Source organism: Neolamprologus multifasciatus, chromosome 23 (assembly GCF_963576455.1).
Source record: "Neolamprologus multifasciatus chromosome 23, fNeoMul1.2, whole genome shotgun sequence".
NCBI classification, from domain to species: Eukaryota; Metazoa; Chordata; class Actinopteri; order Cichliformes; family Cichlidae; genus Neolamprologus; species Neolamprologus multifasciatus.
In genome coordinates, this window is record NC_140460.1 from 13,301,888 (window position 1) to 13,319,515 (window position 17,628).

At 40.5% G+C, this 17,628-nt stretch overlaps 1 protein-coding gene across 1 annotated transcript in view; it reads left to right on the forward strand.

The window, feature by feature from the left end:
* nme7 (NME/NM23 family member 7) overlaps positions 1–17,628 on the forward strand; it is a 25,253-nt gene continuing 7,625 nt past the window's right edge. Inside the window, exons 1-10 of the mRNA XM_085150158.1 lie at positions 1–119; positions 2,194–2,295; positions 2,498–2,664; positions 4,216–4,326; positions 5,719–5,769; positions 5,889–6,096; positions 6,190–6,295; positions 15,338–15,402; positions 16,014–16,082; positions 16,825–16,926. Of these exons, the coding sequence (XP_085006284.1) occupies positions 117–119; positions 2,194–2,295; positions 2,498–2,664; positions 4,216–4,326; positions 5,719–5,769; positions 5,889–6,096; positions 6,190–6,295; positions 15,338–15,402; positions 16,014–16,082; positions 16,825–16,926 (984 nt within the window). The 5' untranslated portion in view covers positions 1–116. The remainder of the gene's footprint in view (positions 120–2,193; positions 2,296–2,497; positions 2,665–4,215; positions 4,327–5,718; positions 5,770–5,888; positions 6,097–6,189; positions 6,296–15,337; positions 15,403–16,013; positions 16,083–16,824; positions 16,927–17,628) is intronic.

A 17,628-nucleotide genomic window follows, 5' to 3' on the forward strand; every position in this document is an offset into this window, starting at 1 on the left:
CTTCCCATGAACACGTGAATGCACCTCTGCAGTTACTATAGAAACGAAGTACGGCTAATGTTTGCTAGCTAACAACAGTGTGCTGTCACGCAGAGTTTACAGGGATGTTTTAAAAGATGGTGAGTAAAGATTCCCTCCTGTCATCAAACCGGGGGGCGTGAGGGCTTTGGTGAAGGTAAAAACTTCCGTTAGAGCCTGAAACAGGTTGCTGTTTGCTACTGTTAGCATAATAAATACAAGCTAGCCGAGTAGTTCTAAACATCAGTGCTCCAGGCTAACGGGTTAGCCGTTAGCTCCTTTAAAAATATAATTTATGGCTTATACACAGTTTAACTACAGATACTACAGGTAGCTGTGTGGTTAATGTCTAACGGTGAACATCAGCTATGATTAAATTAGCTAAATGTGTAGCTGAGCAGGTGCTTTTAATGTTGGTATACCTGGCATCAAACATGTTTCTACTCAAAGAGTTTCTATCCATTCAGCTGGTGCCCATGTTTTCTGTTTATTCTATTAACTAGGCTGAGTGGAGGAGGTGGTCTGAGCTTTTAGTAGTGAGAGACATCCTTATCTCTCACACGGTGCGTTAGACGACTGATTAATGCTAAACTGCAGACTGGTTAATCAATCAATCAAATTATATTTGTGTAGCACCTGTAGGAGGTGGGTGCAGATACTTTAAAGAAAACAAAATGCAATAAAACAGAATATGAGAGGAAGAAAATTATGAGCATCTTAAAAATAATTGAAAACATAAAACATTACAAAGTAATGATATTACTGATATTTTAAGAGCTAATTGAAGAAATAGGAGATATAGAGTGGCTTAAAAGAGGGGGAGGAGGGCAGTCATTTATTATGAAAAAATAACCCACTTTGAATTTTTCTTAATTATTCAGACTAACAGCACCAAAACACTGTTACTGATTTATTTGTCCTTGAAGAAATTGTATTCATTTATCCTACTTTTTACTGCCTCTGTGCCTTTCCAGTGGTGCCATCCCACATTGAAGGAGCACTGCTTTGAATATACAAACTAAGAAAGTAATAGTAGCACTGATGTTTTGCTTGTTTGGGATAAGACCCGGATCATCGCCAGGCTTCATGAAGCAGTGGGGCAAGAGATAGGGAACGTTTTCTTTGCAAAACCAATTGGATTAATGATGAGCAGAAGACCAGGAGACACATTCAGCAAATCATCCTTTAAACATGATAACATTGGCCTGGCGGTGATTAGGACAATCACTGCAGCGAAATAGTCTGTGAAATCACTTCCTGTGTCTTCCTAACTGCTTAATCTTAATAGGAAATGTCATGAGGAAGATAAGGAGTGTGGAAACGCAAACTTCAATGTCCTGAAGATGGAAGACAGAATGCAGAATGCAATATTTGCAAATCTCATGAGCCCATATTTTATTCACTGTAGAACACCCAAAAAATGATCTTCTCTGTGGTATTTTTGGTTTTGTGATGCTCGAAATGTTTTCGTTTGGCGAAAGGTCTGATCTGCAGGAAGTGACTTGCAAACCGAATCCAGGCTTGTGTTGCTTAGTGGCAACAGTGCTAACCGATTGTTATCTGTGTTTACTGAATTGTTTTTGGTTGACAAGGTGAACTGAATAAAGTCTGCTACTAGTCAGGTGAGCATACCTAATCATATTGAGACATAACATTTCTGTGCTTATTAATAACAGACACCTTTGGTTTGTAAAAAGACAGATTTTGTAAATATTGACCACCTTATGTACTGCATTCATTTTCTGTTAATAAACACATTTGTGGAAATGGACCAAAATGTAAAAAATTCATGCCTCCTAGTTTACATCTGTGAGGCTTGCGCATTCACCTGAACATTGGCCTGTGGTTTCAGGCGACATGGTGACCTTTTAAAAGCTCAGTATGTTTTATTTGTTGGCACAGATTCAGGGCTTTCCTCACTCAAACTGGGCATTTGGGGTTGAAAAAACACACATGATTTGTCCTCATAAGTTAGTTAGTTTCAGTTTTTTGAAATAAATGGTAAATTTTTTGTTATTTTTTACCATTTTATAATAAGAAATGTCTAATATGCTGGAGGAAATTAAATCATGTGGGTGAAAAAAGATTTTCTTTTGGCTTTTTGGGGGTTGCCAGAAATTCTCCTTTGCAGAAAGAAGCTTAATATCTAAGTTATATTTATTTATTTATTTTCAGGAGGACCGGTTTGCCCTTCTTACCGAGTGGTATGACCCCACCTCCGCCCTCCTGCGGCGTTACCAACTGTTTTACTACCCCAGAGATGGCTCTGTAGAAATGGTACGCTTTTGCTCCAGTGCTTACTTTTTGTCTCTCTTTTTTTGTGCCTGAAGGTGTGTTTATGAATGTTCTTTTTTAAATCCAGAATATGAATACCTCGTAGTGGAAATTGTAAATAGCTTATTTGTTTTAATTAACTCCATATTGATGAAAATTTCAGATTTTTTCTTTAGCATTTCTGAAAAATATACCTGTTTTACAGTTTGATGTAAAGAACCAGCGGATATTTCTGAGAAGGACCAAATACAATGACCTACATCAGGAGGACTTATTTATTGGGAATCGAGTGAACGTGTTCTCACGACAGCTACATCTGATCGATTATGGGGATCAGTACACAGCAAACAAACTCGGCAGTAAAAAAGAAAGGTATGATCATTCATCTAACTTACATTTGGGGGGGTGTCTACCCATGTAGACACGATTGATCTATTTGGAAAGTTATGGCCTTACAAATAAATCCTTTAACTGTAACCTAGTGACAGACATTAAAAACACCCACGTAGAGATTACAGTAAAGCTGTTGGCGCTTGAATGTTGAAATGAGTGATTTTTATAAACGTTGACAATTTGTGTAGACACAGAATAAAATGTATATGGAAAGACTAAATCCAGGTGTGCAAACACTGTGAAGACTTACCTATGAAGACTGGGAGCTGTATAACAAAGTACTGAATTAAAAGCTTGAATGCTTTTATAAGTGAGAGTTTCCAGTGCTGGGTTATGAGTGACTTTGTTGATATTGGGTGGATAAAGATTATCTATTTAAAAACAAAATGTACAATGTAGTATAGTATACAGTAAGGGAGGGTGAATGCTCTGAAGTGACTGTAAATTAATAAAGATCAGTAGAGAAGTAACAGGAGCACTACAAAGATACGGAACACTGTGAAGATGGACATCGATAAGTGGAGAAAATATGGCTCAATAGTGACATCATCAGCAACTGGATAGTTGAAAGATGATCAGTGCTGAAGAGGAGGAAGAAGAAAACTGGTTGGGGAGGACACCAACAGACCTGCAGGAACATTAAACAAGCTGCAAGAATTTCTGACAGGAACTTCCTGTGCACCACAGGTCACAACATTAACTGTGTTTTTCATATGTCTGAAGCTGTGTTTTGGTCTGATGAGAACAAGGTTGTACTTTATGGCCACAATTCCACAAACTACGCTGCCCATGACCACAGAATACCATCCCCATGGTGAAGTACGGTGGGGGTGGCATAATGCTTTAGGGGTTCTATAGGTGGAACTGGAGCCTCAGTCAAGGCGACCAATTTTAAATACCAGTCAGTTAGCTAGTCAAGTCAGTTAGCACACAACCCTCAGATGTCCGCTAGAAAGCTGAAGAGGAGTTTCAGCTATCAGCACAACAACCCCTCTGAAGGTCGGATTAAACGTTTGGAATGACCCAGAGCCCAGATCTGAATCCAGCTGGAGGTTTGTGGGAGGATCTGAAGAGGGCTGTGCAGAGAAGGCGCCCTCACAATTTGACAGATTTGGAGCTCCTTTGTGAGGAAAAGTGGACCAATAGTGGAGGTCTAAATGTGCTGCAATGACATGAACTTAAAAGGCTTAATGCTGTAATTTAGTGAGGATTTTTAAATATCTGTTAGTTTGAGGGTGTGGATGATTATTCTACCAGTTTATTGTAAGTTTTCACTTTTTTCCCCCTTAAAAGATTTATTTCTTTTTTATTTGACAGGCTAAAGGTCACATCAAAGGTGGAAAAAATCAAATTATTTATCTTGAATATTACAAAAACCTGGTACTATAACTGTGTAGACTTTTTGTATTCACTGTACCTACATTATTGTGTTTGTGTCCTGAGTGTCCTGATATGCAGCCTTCTGTTGCCTGTGATATCTGCTGTCCAATCACATCTCTTATTTTCCCTCTCTTCTCCCTGTGTCTCCAGAACGCTTGCTTTGATAAAGCCAGATGCAGTCACCAAGATCGGAGATATCCTTGAGCTGATCCACTCCTCCAACCTGATAGTGACCAAAGCCAAGATGACAAAGCTCACGTGGTAAAGTCACAACCTCTCTGCCAAACATCCAAAAATAATAATACTAATAATCTCACTGTGGGAAAGTATCAAACAAGCTGTGGGAGAGGGAAACACGGGCTGTTTGGTGCCAGTGTCCTTGTATAAACTGACGGATGGCCCTCCGTTCTCACACACATTAGGAACATATGGCGAGCCAAGAGGCAAACAAGGTCTGATTTTTATTAAACACTAGCAATTTTATCAGGTGGATCACCTCACAACATTAGCCCAGTCTCACCCTGATCTGATCTTTTTGTGTTTAATTTGAAAGTACAGTTTGAAGTATAATGCTTGTTAAGTTGAGTGAACTTTGAGTCCAGGGGTTATACAACAAAGACATTGAACATATCTGGGATTTCTGTGATGGCTCAACAAGACCTAAAAGCTCAGTCCGGGATAACAGTCATATCACAACGGTGGTATCAACTTTCTCTTTATGTTCAAGTCTCTGAGAATGCTCACATAAAATGAATGGTCTTTGACTCATCTGTTCACTCTTCTGCATAAAATTAACCTTTTTTTTAATTGATTATTTTGTATTTGTATAAGTTAAATACCTGGGGTTTATGTACAGCTTTTTGTCTAGGCATTTGTCTGTAACCTGCTGTTTCTGCATCTAAACATCCTTCTGCTTTTAAATTTGTGGAGTCAGATCATCAAATCCAAGGATATCCCCTTTTTATGACATGTCACAAAAACACAAAAACACAGTTCCAAGAGTGGAAAAACTGTGTGAGTATTTACAGCAGTCTGCAGCCCTGTGAGCCCTTTTGGCTCAAAGGGATTACTGTGCACACCCTAACCTCATTATTAGAAACTTTGACCATGTTTAACATGAACATCCTCCACTTAATCCACTGTAGGCTCAAGGTTTGAATTTACTGCCATCTTTGGCATTGCCTGTAATGAAATTCAGAAGTTTTACATTTAATTTTGCTTCCCAGAAGTAGCAGAACTTATAACTGGGTCAATTATTTGCATATTTTAAGCAAAATGTACTGTAAAAAAAACTCTTCTGAGTAGTAATTGTCTCAGAATATTTTTCTGTAATTGGTACCAGTTTATTAATCATAACTCTTATCACATACACATTTGAAATTGTGGAATTTTTATTTCTAGCCTTGGTGGAATCATGATTGGGGGGCAGGGGAGAGTGCCTATCATTTACTTCCCAAAATCCAAGGACATGAAATTAATGTTGATGTTAAAATGTCACTTTATTTAAATAGTGTGATTGTAGAATGAGTTTATTACCGCAGATAAAAAGCTGGGAGATAAGAAGACTGATGACCTCTATGAATGTCTCTGTCAGTAAACAGCGTCATTTTTCTGCTCATTTACTCATTGTTTTATGGGTTTCTTGCGTTGCAGGAGCCAGGCAGATGACTTTTACACTGAACATCAAGGCAAGCCATTCTTTAAGTGAGTGCCCCGGTGAATGATGCCTCAAATTTCAGTAGAAAAGATATCTGATAGCAAAAAATATTATTCAAAGTAATCCTAACAGTAAATGTAAACAAACACGTTGCTCCATTTCGCAGTAACCTAGTGCAGTTTATGTCCTCGGGCCCGGTGGTTGCCATGGAGCTGATGGGTGATGAGGCCATGTCTATCTGGAGGGGGCTCTTGGGATCTTCAGACCCTGCTGTGGCACGGAGGGAGGCGCCACAGAGCGTCCGTGCCCAATTTGGAACAGATTGCATCAAAAATGTCGGGCATGGCTCCGACTCACCCGCTGCAGTAGCGAGAGTGAGGATGTTACTCTGTGACCTCCAGACTTTATTCATCCTCACATGTGCCCTGGTAGCCCAGATGTGATCAAAGTGTTTTTATTCTTGTTAGGAAACTGAATTTTTCTTCCCTTCCACGATTGGGCACGGTCCCTCTAACACAGCCATCTTTACGGACTGCACATGCTGCATCATCAAACCCCACGCCATATCCGAAGGTAAGGAGAACACAATTACTAACTGTAGCTGCACCTGAAGGCGAACCAAATCACACACCACAGCAAAATTTCAGCAGACTGAATTGGATACAAGCAGTTAGCCACACATTCATCAGCTCACAAAAAGTGCCGAAACATGTTCAAATCCATGAATTTGGTTAGATATGGCAGACTTCTTCAGAATACTCCATGGTTCTTTTCCCACCAACTGTTTAGTTTCTCTCTGCTAGAAACTTATAAGTTTAAGTCTTTTTTTGCTGGGGGCATTTTTTCAGCCTTTATTTGACGGGGCAATAGAGAAAACCCAAGTTGAGATAGCACACTGGAAACAGTCCGGGGGGGGACTGAACCCGTGTTCATGCTGCCTTTCAGCATATGACTTACCCACTCAATGTTTTTATTTTATAAAATAAAATACAGGCCTGCAAGACTGAAAGAAGGTAACAATACAAATTGCAAACAAACCCATAAGTTGACTCTTTTTCTGTTTTGTTACTGTATTGTTACTCTTTTGCAAGCATGTCCTGGCTAAGACAAACAGCAGAAGAATCAGCATTGACTAGTTACACAGCAAAAATACCAAAAATAATTAGACCAGTGTACATGAGCTGAAGCCTAAAATAGAAAAACAACCAATGTTTAGAACATTTAACACCACTGAAACCTGAAATATCAGTACTAATATTCAGGCAGCCTGATTGCCTCCAGATCTTAGAGTTAACTTAGTTAATTTACTTAAATTAATCTAATAGTCAGACTATAGTCAATCAATAATAGTCAGACTATTATAAAGAAAAACCTGGCTAACATTTGCTATTAATAAAATAACACATTTTGCTTTTATCTTTTATTCAGGGTTTCCCTCACATAGAGCTCAGGTATAATGTGTGACATTTATTTATTTATTTCATGTTATTTTATCATTTGAGAATTTACTGTTGGGCAATCCTTGTTCAGCTCTTCCTGTTTCCCTACCAGTAGGTTGAGGTAGAACAAGTCCTCCACTAACTGGAAGGTTGCTAGCTTAATCCCTGTATCTGGTTCAGGTGCCAGTTTGCCAGGTTCACCGAGGCTGCAGAACAGAACAAAAACTTCTGTCGCAAACTCCAGTTAAACATGGTGGAGTTGGAATCCATCTGAAGACAGACTTGACATTTTCTCTGTCATTTATTGTCACCATGTTCTGTTTATATAAAGTGTGAAGTATTTAGGAAAGCGTGCGTGCCCCCTTTCATGCTCCTCCTACCCAACTTACAGCTTTGGGTTTTTTTGTTGTTTTTTTGAGGGTTTGTTTAGTTTGTGCTCTGGCTCCTCCTCATACCTTACCTCCAATCGCTCTTACAAAAAAAGACAAAGATGAATGAAGCTTTTGGTTCTGGGAAATCTTTTAAAAGGTTTCTCTCTGAGGGAGTGCCCTTTTAGCTAGTTTGACGTGATGTTGACATGTAGCTTTTGCAGTGGTTTTCTTTCTTATTGTGTTTAATTGGTGGGTCACCTGCACTGCTGTTCCCTTTTGGTTCCCTCAACACAAGGAACTGACTCCTGTGACATTAACCTTCTCACTAATAGTCAAGACCTTTCATGTGTCATAATTCCCTCTGCCGTACAGCTGCGCAGACAGACTGTTGATTCTCTTTTGAAGGATTTTTATAAATACTAACAATGAAGTTGTTATTTTTTGAGAAATAGTTGTCACAAAGTCCCACAGGAGTCCTGAGTTTTCAACCTCGATGAACAGAGTTTGGAAACCACTGATCTAAATAATCAGTTTTACCATAAATACTTGCACATGAGTACTGTTGGTTGACACTCATGCCATGCATGACTGTTATTGTGTTTGTGTCACAAGGAGGCACTGCGTGGTTACCACATTTGGATTTGGATTTTTCCAAATCCCTGCCCTGATCCCTTTTCACAGTGCATGCCTCTGGAGCTCTGACCTGTGAAATCTGAAATTCTCTGGATAAGAGCTGAAGTATGCACACACAGAGTTGTTGATTGAGGAGAGACCTGGGCTCGTTGTCCTGGAGCGCTGTGCATTAGAGTAAACAAGCTCACTGGGGTCCCTCATGAATTAATTCAATTTATTCCTCATTTAGCCTCAAGTGTTTGTCCTCAGTGGTCATTTGTTTAGTATCAGATTGGACCAGGCTCCCTGTTATTGCTGTAAATGCAAGTAACCAATAATGGCATTCCTTCCAGCCTTAGTTATAACAAAGTCCTTCTAGAAACAAGTCCTGCCACTAAACAGCCGTGTTGACAGTTATTTCAGGCTAAACTGAGCACCTTCCTAAAAGAAAAATTCCACCCAAATCTGATTAAACAAAACGTAAAATGGTTGAGCTGGGTTAAAAATCCATTTCCATTACAGGTTATATTTTTAAATTTTTTCTGGAACAGCAAAAATAATACCATTAACCAAGGGTAGTGTTAGTTCAGGCAGCGCACAGCTCTCCCACAATCTGAGCAGATCAGCTGATATCAGTGCCAGTCCACATCAGCTGATACCTTTCTATAAATCTAACTGGCTAACTGGTTGTGTGTGGCGTGTTATTTAAGGTGCTTTAATTTGTACTCAGTAAGTACTGCAACTGCAAACTGCTTTGCAACCCACCTCCGCCCCAGCTGTCATTGATGATCTGTTCTGTGTTGCTGCTTTCTCTAGAAGTCCCAGAACAAAGTCTTAGTTTTATTTTCCCCAAGTAGTAGTAAAGTAAGTATACCTTATCTTACTTACACTTACTGTTGTGGACCAGACTGAAATTGCGTTCTGTTAAGGCACAGGTTAACCGCCTGTGGCATGGGGCTGTTTGACCAGCTCATGGCCTTTCCAGTGATGGCATTTCTTTTTCTTTTTTTTTCTTTCTTTTTTTTTTTGCCTGTCCCATTTGGTTCTTTAGCCGTCAGAATTGTTTTCTGAAGACCAACAAAGATACCCAATGGATTTATTTTGCCAAATGGATCATCATGGCATTGCCGTATTGGTCCATTTGATCGACCTTTGTTTTTATTATTTATTTTATTTTATTTTCAGTTGTTACAGACGGGACAGACATGAGTGAGGGATAGGAAAGGGAGAAAGAAAGAGGAAGGAAAAGAAAAACAGAAGGGGAGAGGGACAGTGAGAAGGGGGGGGGAAAATATCTCCGGGATCACCTGTTGAGAGAAAAAGAATAGAAAACAAGCAAAAAAAAAAACAAAAAACAAAGCAACATACTAAACACAACACCATCGCATTAATCTAGCTAAGTGTAAACAGCAGTAAATACTAAATATTGAATGTTGTTGTGCAGCACGCAGGACAGACAGCGCACAATGTGCTTTGAAGTAGCAGCCAAGAAAGGTGTGATTTAAGTCTACGAACAGTGAACACCCGTGTGCACACCTGTGTGGATCAGCGCGCTTGTATTCAAATGGTTTCCCCATGTAATGGTCTGCAAGAAGATGTAGAGAGCCATAGCCCTGTCCCCCAGGGCATGAAGCAGGCATGGAGGAGATCCAGGCCCCAGACATCCAGAGGCCCCAGAGTGCAAGAGCCCAAGGAGGACCACCGGAGGGGCATCCGTGCCACCTTAATGGGAAGGGCTGAGGATCCCCAGACGAGGGGTCACCCAGTAGCCACCGGGCAGAAGTTAGAGGGGGCTGCACCGGCGTGCCCGCCGGCAGCCAGCTGTGCCAGAGTGAACCAAGCCGCAGGCACAGAGGCCGGAGGCCCGAGGGCCCTCCGCGCCCCGGAAGAGGCCTGACCGAGCAACAGGCACCAGGCCCCGCCAAGTAGCCACCGGGAGTGAGCTGGTACATACCTGAGCGCCCAGCCAGTGATGGCATTTCTAAACTTCACAGTTACGCTTCCACCTGTAAAGTCTTGCAAACACATTTTTCCTGCTGTCGGTACTTTTTACATTAATGGAAAAACAAAGAGATGCATGGAGACTGTAAAATTGATTTCAAGTGCAGATAAGATGTTAAACCCAGCAAGATGGTTTAAAACAGCAAGAATGAGTTGAGGAACAAGAAGACTGAGACAGACTGAACCTGGGTGCAACAAAGTACATTTTTCTCGAGTTGAGAAAATTGGATTCCTGTTTTTTTCCACAGGTCAGTGAAACTCTGATGGTGTGGCCTAGAGGGTTGGTGAGGGGAACGTAGTGTTTCTGGTTAAGAGATGTTTTATTCCACAGTGCAGACTATTCTCCTTGGGGGGCATTTTTAAAATGCACACACGTGTGTGTGTGTGTGTGCGCCAACACCCTGCTGAATTGCATGCTGCTCTCTTGTATGACTTCCTGCCACACCTAAAGGGAATGGTGCCATTGTTAACGTTACACCTGTGGTCTCCCTGCTGTGACTTGTTCAAATGTAGTGAAACATGCGTGAGAGAAAAATGGGGAAAAAAAAACTTGCTTAACTTCAGGCTTTCTTTGGTTTCTTTAGGGTTTCGTTGAGCAACTGTTAATCTCACAATCTGCTGCCGCAGTAAATGACCTCAGATGTGAAGTATGTGTGAATGAAGACTTGTGGCTTATGATGGAGCTGCTCATTTAGTGCTGTTGTAATTAAGTCCACTTTAATTATTTTAAAAAGCTCTCCCCTGTGTTATACTCTTATTTATTTATTGTTTGGGTAAAAGAAGAAGGGTTAGGATTAACCCTGGAACCTCTGCTCTGTTATTTAGGCTGTTTTCACTCTGTTTAGCTTTCAAGAACTTTTTGTTTTATGTTGTTACAGTACAGACTGTTTATCTTTATTTAAGGAGGATCTTGCACAATCTCACAAAGTCCAGCCACAAATTTCTCTGTGCTCATTGTGGTCTGGTGGCTTAGCAGGTATTTGCTGACATAATGCTGGGAAAGCTGTGCTGTAGGCACAATAACTTTTTTTTTTTTTTTGCTCATTTGTTTTCTGATATTTAAAGGGGCAGTCGCCTAAAATCAGGTCTGCATTTGTTGAAGTCAAATCATTTTTTGTAGCAACAGATATTGAACAGTTATGAAGAACTGAATAAGTTAGTCATAAAGCAGTGAAATGCATTTAAAAGGATGGGGGAAAATTGCTGGACACATACACTGTATCTAAATATGTGCATCAGTATATTTATTGATATATTGATATACGCTCTGTACAGTGCTTTCCAACTTTATTAGATCATCTGTCATAAAAAAAGGAAAACATACAAATTTTAGGAATGTGTTCGAAACTTATCTGGTTACCTCATTATTTATACCCAAATATTAGCTGGGACACTGGAAGTGTTTGAGAAGTCAGATATTAATCAAGTATAACAGTGAACCCTGAAAAGTTAGTTTTCTGTTCAGGATTGCCATAAATAACTGTAATTTGGCTAGGGCTGTCAACATTAACACGTCATCACAATTAACATGATTAAAATTTTTAATGCAACTAACCCATCTAATCCCTGAAATGTCTCTGTCAACGCATTTCAGGCAGTTTGTCCAAAGTTTGTCCATTCTGCACTCCAGATGGGTTAATTGTGTTAAAGTTTTTAATCGTGATGACGGGTTAACGCATTAACGTTGACAGCCCTAAATTTGGCATCTTAATCAAAAAATAATAATGATTCTTACTACTTTTTTTTCTTCTTTCCTGTTAGTCAGTAAATTTGAAAATATATGGATAATAGCAATAATTATGAGCTCAGGTGCTCTACCAGAGGCCTGAACAGAAATGAGAGAGAGAGAGAATTATTAAAATGTTTTTGTTTATATGTTTTGTTTGTGTCTTCCTGTGAAATGTAACTTTAGTCTTCAGAGACTAGACTTCAGCTTATATAGTTTTGGTTTTTAAGTGTCTTCAGTACCTTTCCTTTGCAAGTCAAAGGAGCTTGCAAAGAAAAGTGTCTGGACTTCTTTAAGTTACTTGAAGACCTCTCATCCGAGAAGCTTCTTCAGTTCTAAGGTCAAATGGTGGAGAGTCCCAGATATAAACCTAGTGGGAGTGTCCCCCCACAGAGGGACAAAAGGACCCCCTGATGATCCTCTAATCGCCTGAGCCAAGGTGTGGAACTGGGTGTGGGTCCCAAACAGCCAGAGTTTCGGGTGAGTTCATTGTGAAACCTGGCCCCACCTTATCATGCGAATTCCTGAGGTCAGATGGCCCAGGGTGTGAGTGGGCGTTAAGGCGTCTGGGAAGGGATCTCAAAACTGGATTATAGAAAGAGGAGTGAAAGAAGCCATCTACAGTGGGGCAAAAAAGTATTTAGTCAGCCACCGATTGTGCAAGTTCCCCCACTTAAAATGATGACAGAGGTCAGTAATTTGCACCAGAGGTACACTTCAACTGTGAGAGACAGAATGTGAAAAAAAAAAATCCATGAATTCACATGGTAGGATTTGTAAAGAATTTATTCGTAAATCAGGGTGGAAAATAAGTATTTGGTCACCTCAAACAAGGAAAATCCCTGGCTCTCACAGACCTGTAACGTCTTCTGTAAGAAGCTTTTCTGTCCCCCACTCGTTACCTGTATGAATGGCACCTGTTTGACCTCATCATCTGTATAAAAGACACCTGTCCACAGCCTCAACCAGTCAGACTCCAAACTCCGCCATGGCCAAGACCAAAGAGCTTTCGAAGGACACCAGGAAAAGAATTGTAGACCTGCACCAGACTGGGAAGAGTGACTCTACAATAGGCAAGCAGCTTGGTGTGAAAAAATCAACTGTGGGAGCAATCATCAGAAAATGGAAGACATACAAGACCACTGATAATCTCCCTCGATCTGGGGCTCCACGCAAGATCTCATCCCGTGGGGTCAAAATGATCATGAGAACGGTGAGCAAAGATCCCAGAACCACACGGGGGGACCTGGTGAATGACCTGCAGAGAGCTGGGACCAAAGTAACAAAGGTCACCATCAGTAACACACTACAACGGCAGGGAATCAAATCCCGCAGTGCCAGACGTGTTCCGCTGCTGAAGCCAGTGCATGTCCAGGCCCGTCTGAAGTTTGCCAGAGAGCACATGGATGATACAGCAGAGGATTGGGAGAATGTCATGTGGTCAGATGAAACCAAAGTAGAACTTTTTGGTATAAACTCAACTCGTCGTGTTTGGAGGAAGAAGAATACTGAGTTGCATCCCAAGAACACCATACCTACTGTGAAGCATGGGGGTGGAAACATCATGCTATGGGGCTGTTTTTCTGCCAAGGGGACAGGACGACTGATCCGTGTTAAGGACAGAATGAATGGGGCCAAGTATCGTGAGATTTTGAGCCAAAACCTCCTTCCATCAGTGAGAACTTTGAAGATGAAATGAGGCTGGGTCTTCCAACATGACAATGATCCAAAACACACCGCCCGGGCAACAAAGGAGTGGCTCTGTAAGAAGCATTTGAAAGTCCTGGAGTGGCCTAGCCAGTCTCCAGACCTCAACCCCATAGAAAATCTGTGGCGGGAGTTGAAAGTCCGTGTTGCTCGGCGACAGCCCCAAAACATCACTGCTCTTGAGAAGATCTGCATGGAGGAATGGGCCAAAATACCAGCTACTGTGTGTGCAAACCTGGTAAAGACCTATAGTAAACGTTTGACCTCTGTTATTGCCAACAAAGGTTATGTTACAAAGTATTGAGTTGTATTTTTGTTATTGACCAAATACTTATTTTCCACCCTGATTTACGAATAAATTCTTTACAAATCCTACCATGTGAATTCATGGATTTTTTTTTTCACATTCTGTCTCTCACAGTTGAAGTGTACCTCTGGTGCAAATTACTGACCTCTGTCATCATTTTAAGTGGGGGAACTTGCACAATCGGTGGCTGACTAAATACTTTTTTGCCCCACTGTATGTCCACTGTGAGCGACCATCTTTGAACAGAGGCGGTGGTTTACGACACCAACTCTCTGCCATCTATTTTGAACACCAAGTTTAGTGTTGTTATTTCAGCATCCTTTTATTTCTTGAGATTAAAAAAATCAAATTCAAAAAATTTTTAAAACTCCAAAATACATTTTAATAGAAAATCACAAAGAAATGTATCCTATAGCATCAACCGTAAGGATAATTGAATTTGGCCTGTAAGTGCTTATTGTCCTGTAAATTATTTGTGTAAAATTTTAAAAATGCAACTTTTAAAGTTATCTGTTCCCTCCCCCCCTTTTTTTATTAATGCTTAGAATAATTAAGAATTTTATTAAACTGAATTTAGAAAATTGTTCATCCGTCCATGTTCTGCTGCTGCAGCTGAGACCAAACTGAGATCATCAGTGCCCAAACAGCCCCGATCCCTCGGGGATCACTTAAAAGGCTAATTGACGTGACAGCTACATTTGAAGGACTCAGCCAATCACATCAGTGATGAAGGAAGTGGTGACTCAGACATGACTGGAACAGAGAAGCTACTGTTGCCAGGCACCCAGAATCTGATCTCCTAGCAACAGCACCAGCTGCTGAGAGCGTGTGCTGATCCTGAACCGGCTGCTGCCTGGGGAGGGCACAGAGGACGCGGGAGCTGCTTCCTTCCCTCACAACTGGACTGAAGGAGATTCATCGATGCCAAAAGTGCAAGTCATGAATCCACATGGTGGCGTTTAGAGTTAATGGAAAGTCCGGTGTGACGAGCACACAGACGACATTTTATCAGGAAGTCAGACTGAGATTATGGGACTGGCGCCCTCATTCAGTTATGTGTCTGCATCAGTCTGACCTTCACTGTCACTGCAGCTCTGCCAGATTTTACAGTAATAGATGGCTGCAATGAGACGTGCACCTTTTTCTAAATAGTAGGCTGTCAGGAAGAAAATAATTTTTCGGGATGCTCATAACACAATCTCGATGCAAAGGAAAAACTGAGATCACTGCAAAATAAACACTTTATGATGGCTTCACTGCACGTTTACTAATAATAACTCTTAACTTCAGAATATTAATCAGTTAATCGTGACTGCTGCTGCAGAGGCTGTTTGTTTTGGATCTCACTCCAGGTTTTATTGCCCCACTATACACTTCATTTATCAGCCTGGGTAAACTTGACAGAAAGATTATAGAAGATTGCAGATATGAACTGTTCTGATATGTCCACAGGTCTGGCTGGGAAGATCCTGAACTCCATATCCGCTGCTGGATTTGAGATCTCAGCTCTTCAGATGGTAAATCTTCTTCCACTGGTCCTCATGCAAATTAGTGGTAATGGTAGACGTTCATATGAAATATACCAGAGTTTAAAGTAATAAGGCCTGTGCACACATACTTTGTCAATAAAGATGGGGATAGAAAGCATTCTTAAAGGAAGCTAAAACTGCTTGTTTCAGACAATCTGAACTGTGAATCATGCAGAGCTATTCTAGAAGAGCCTAAGTCGTAAAAATATGGACCTGGAAATGAAAATAACAGGTCCCTGATAAATGGAAAAAGAATTCCAGGAAACAAGATTTTCTGCTAAAATCCTTGATCTGAATCTGCAATCAAATAGATGCAATGTTAAACACAAGCAGAGAGGGGACATTCTTACCAAGCGGCTGCACTGAGCAAAATTATACAGGTGTTTTCCCAGGAATACTTGGGTACGGCATCATACACAGAGTCAGAAAGTAACAGAAGATAAGCACAGAGCATCCTAACTGTGTGAAGTCTGTCCATTTGATTAAAGCTAAATTTTTCTTGTCTGTATGCTTTTATTTTTCATCTGTCATTTCCTGGAGTGTTATCTCCAGTTGTAATTTCCTGCTTGTTTTTCATGTCTAATAATTTTTCCTCGCAGTTCAACATGGACCGGGTGAACGCCGAAGAGTTCTGTGAAGTCTACAACGGCATCGTCACAGAGTATCCTGTGAGTATAAACACTGCCTTGTTGTGCCCCTACAGGAAGCCCTAGAATCACTGCCCTGCCCCTTGCTACTTTTGATGACACCAAAACAAATTCTGTGCGATAAGGAAGTTATAAGGTCCTCAGAGAGTAACAAGGCGTGTCAGATTCCCAGCCAGCAGCCCATATTTGAAGCTCAGTTTTTGATTGTTGCTAGAATGAGTATGTAAACTGATCTAAGTTTAAAAAAAAAAAAACACACACATTTTATGATAATCATCATTAATAAACAAATTGAATGTTGAACTTGAGTAAATATTTATTTTTACTGAAAGTATATTAGTAATGCATACAGATGATTAGTAATCTTAGTTGTTTACATCATTAGTTTGTGTAAAATGAACTGATAGGAGCTGATAGGAGACATTATGTAATAATGGCGCCAATAGCGTCAGATACTGCTGTTAAGTCAGAGATACGTCTTTAGTGTCAGCCTTGTGATGCATGTGTGGCACCAAAAATGAAATGATTCATATCCATATCAAACGTGCACTCACGGGAGTGTTTTTGGACACCTGATAATATTCACCCAGAGCAGCAAGCACGAGTAGGATGAGTGCGACCAATATCTGGAATCAAATTATAGAAACATATTTTCTAAATTTAGCAGGAAGTCTTATGTTTATAAATATAATATAATAATATAAGTACACAGTGTCCAAAACAATAGCACTAGGTGGGTTTTAACTCCGCTTGGTTCCTGCAGAACATGGTGACCGAGCTGTGCTCTGGACCCTGCATGGCCCTGGAGATTCATGGCACAGACGCACCAAAGACCTTCAGGGAGTTCTGTGGCCCTGCTGATCCGGTGAGTGTTTCCTGTTTAAATTCTGCAGGAGCAGCCTGTTCAACAAGTGAAATGTCAAAATGTTCATCAATATTCTCTGCAAACGATTATCCATCCATCAGCCTGTCTTTAAAAGGGAGTTTTCCAAATGTCCTCTTCACAAAGAAATGAAGTGATTATACAACATATAACACACACATGCACCTAGCTTTAAGTAATCCAGCAGCCCAGCGATAAATCCTCCTTTTATGAAAGGGTTTAAGTTGTTCAGCATTACACGGTAAGTATCTCGTCTTAAGAGATAACATTTCTCTGCTGTGGCTTTACTTTTTATTGTCCTGAGTAGATCCAGTTTAGACAATTATATAGCGCTCCTCCCTCCTCCTTGTGCAGCCTTACATACCCGTTTGCTTGGCTAAATCTTCTGCACCTTCTTCTTATTCACCTTCTTTGGGAAACATCTGCTGAGAAGTAATTAAAGCTGGCAGCCGGACAGCAGTGAAGGAGAACCCTGATATTTCTAATTTAGACTGAGCTCACTATTTGGTTTTTGGCTTCGACTGGTTCGATGCTGCTTACAGGAAAAATAATACATAGCTCAGTGTTGAAGGAAGAGTTTTGGGGTTTGTTTGTTTTTTTTTTCAAAGCTTTTGTTTGTTGCCAGACTAGACAGATAAAAAATATTTGAGTGTGTGTGTGTGTGTGTGTGGTATTAATGAAACC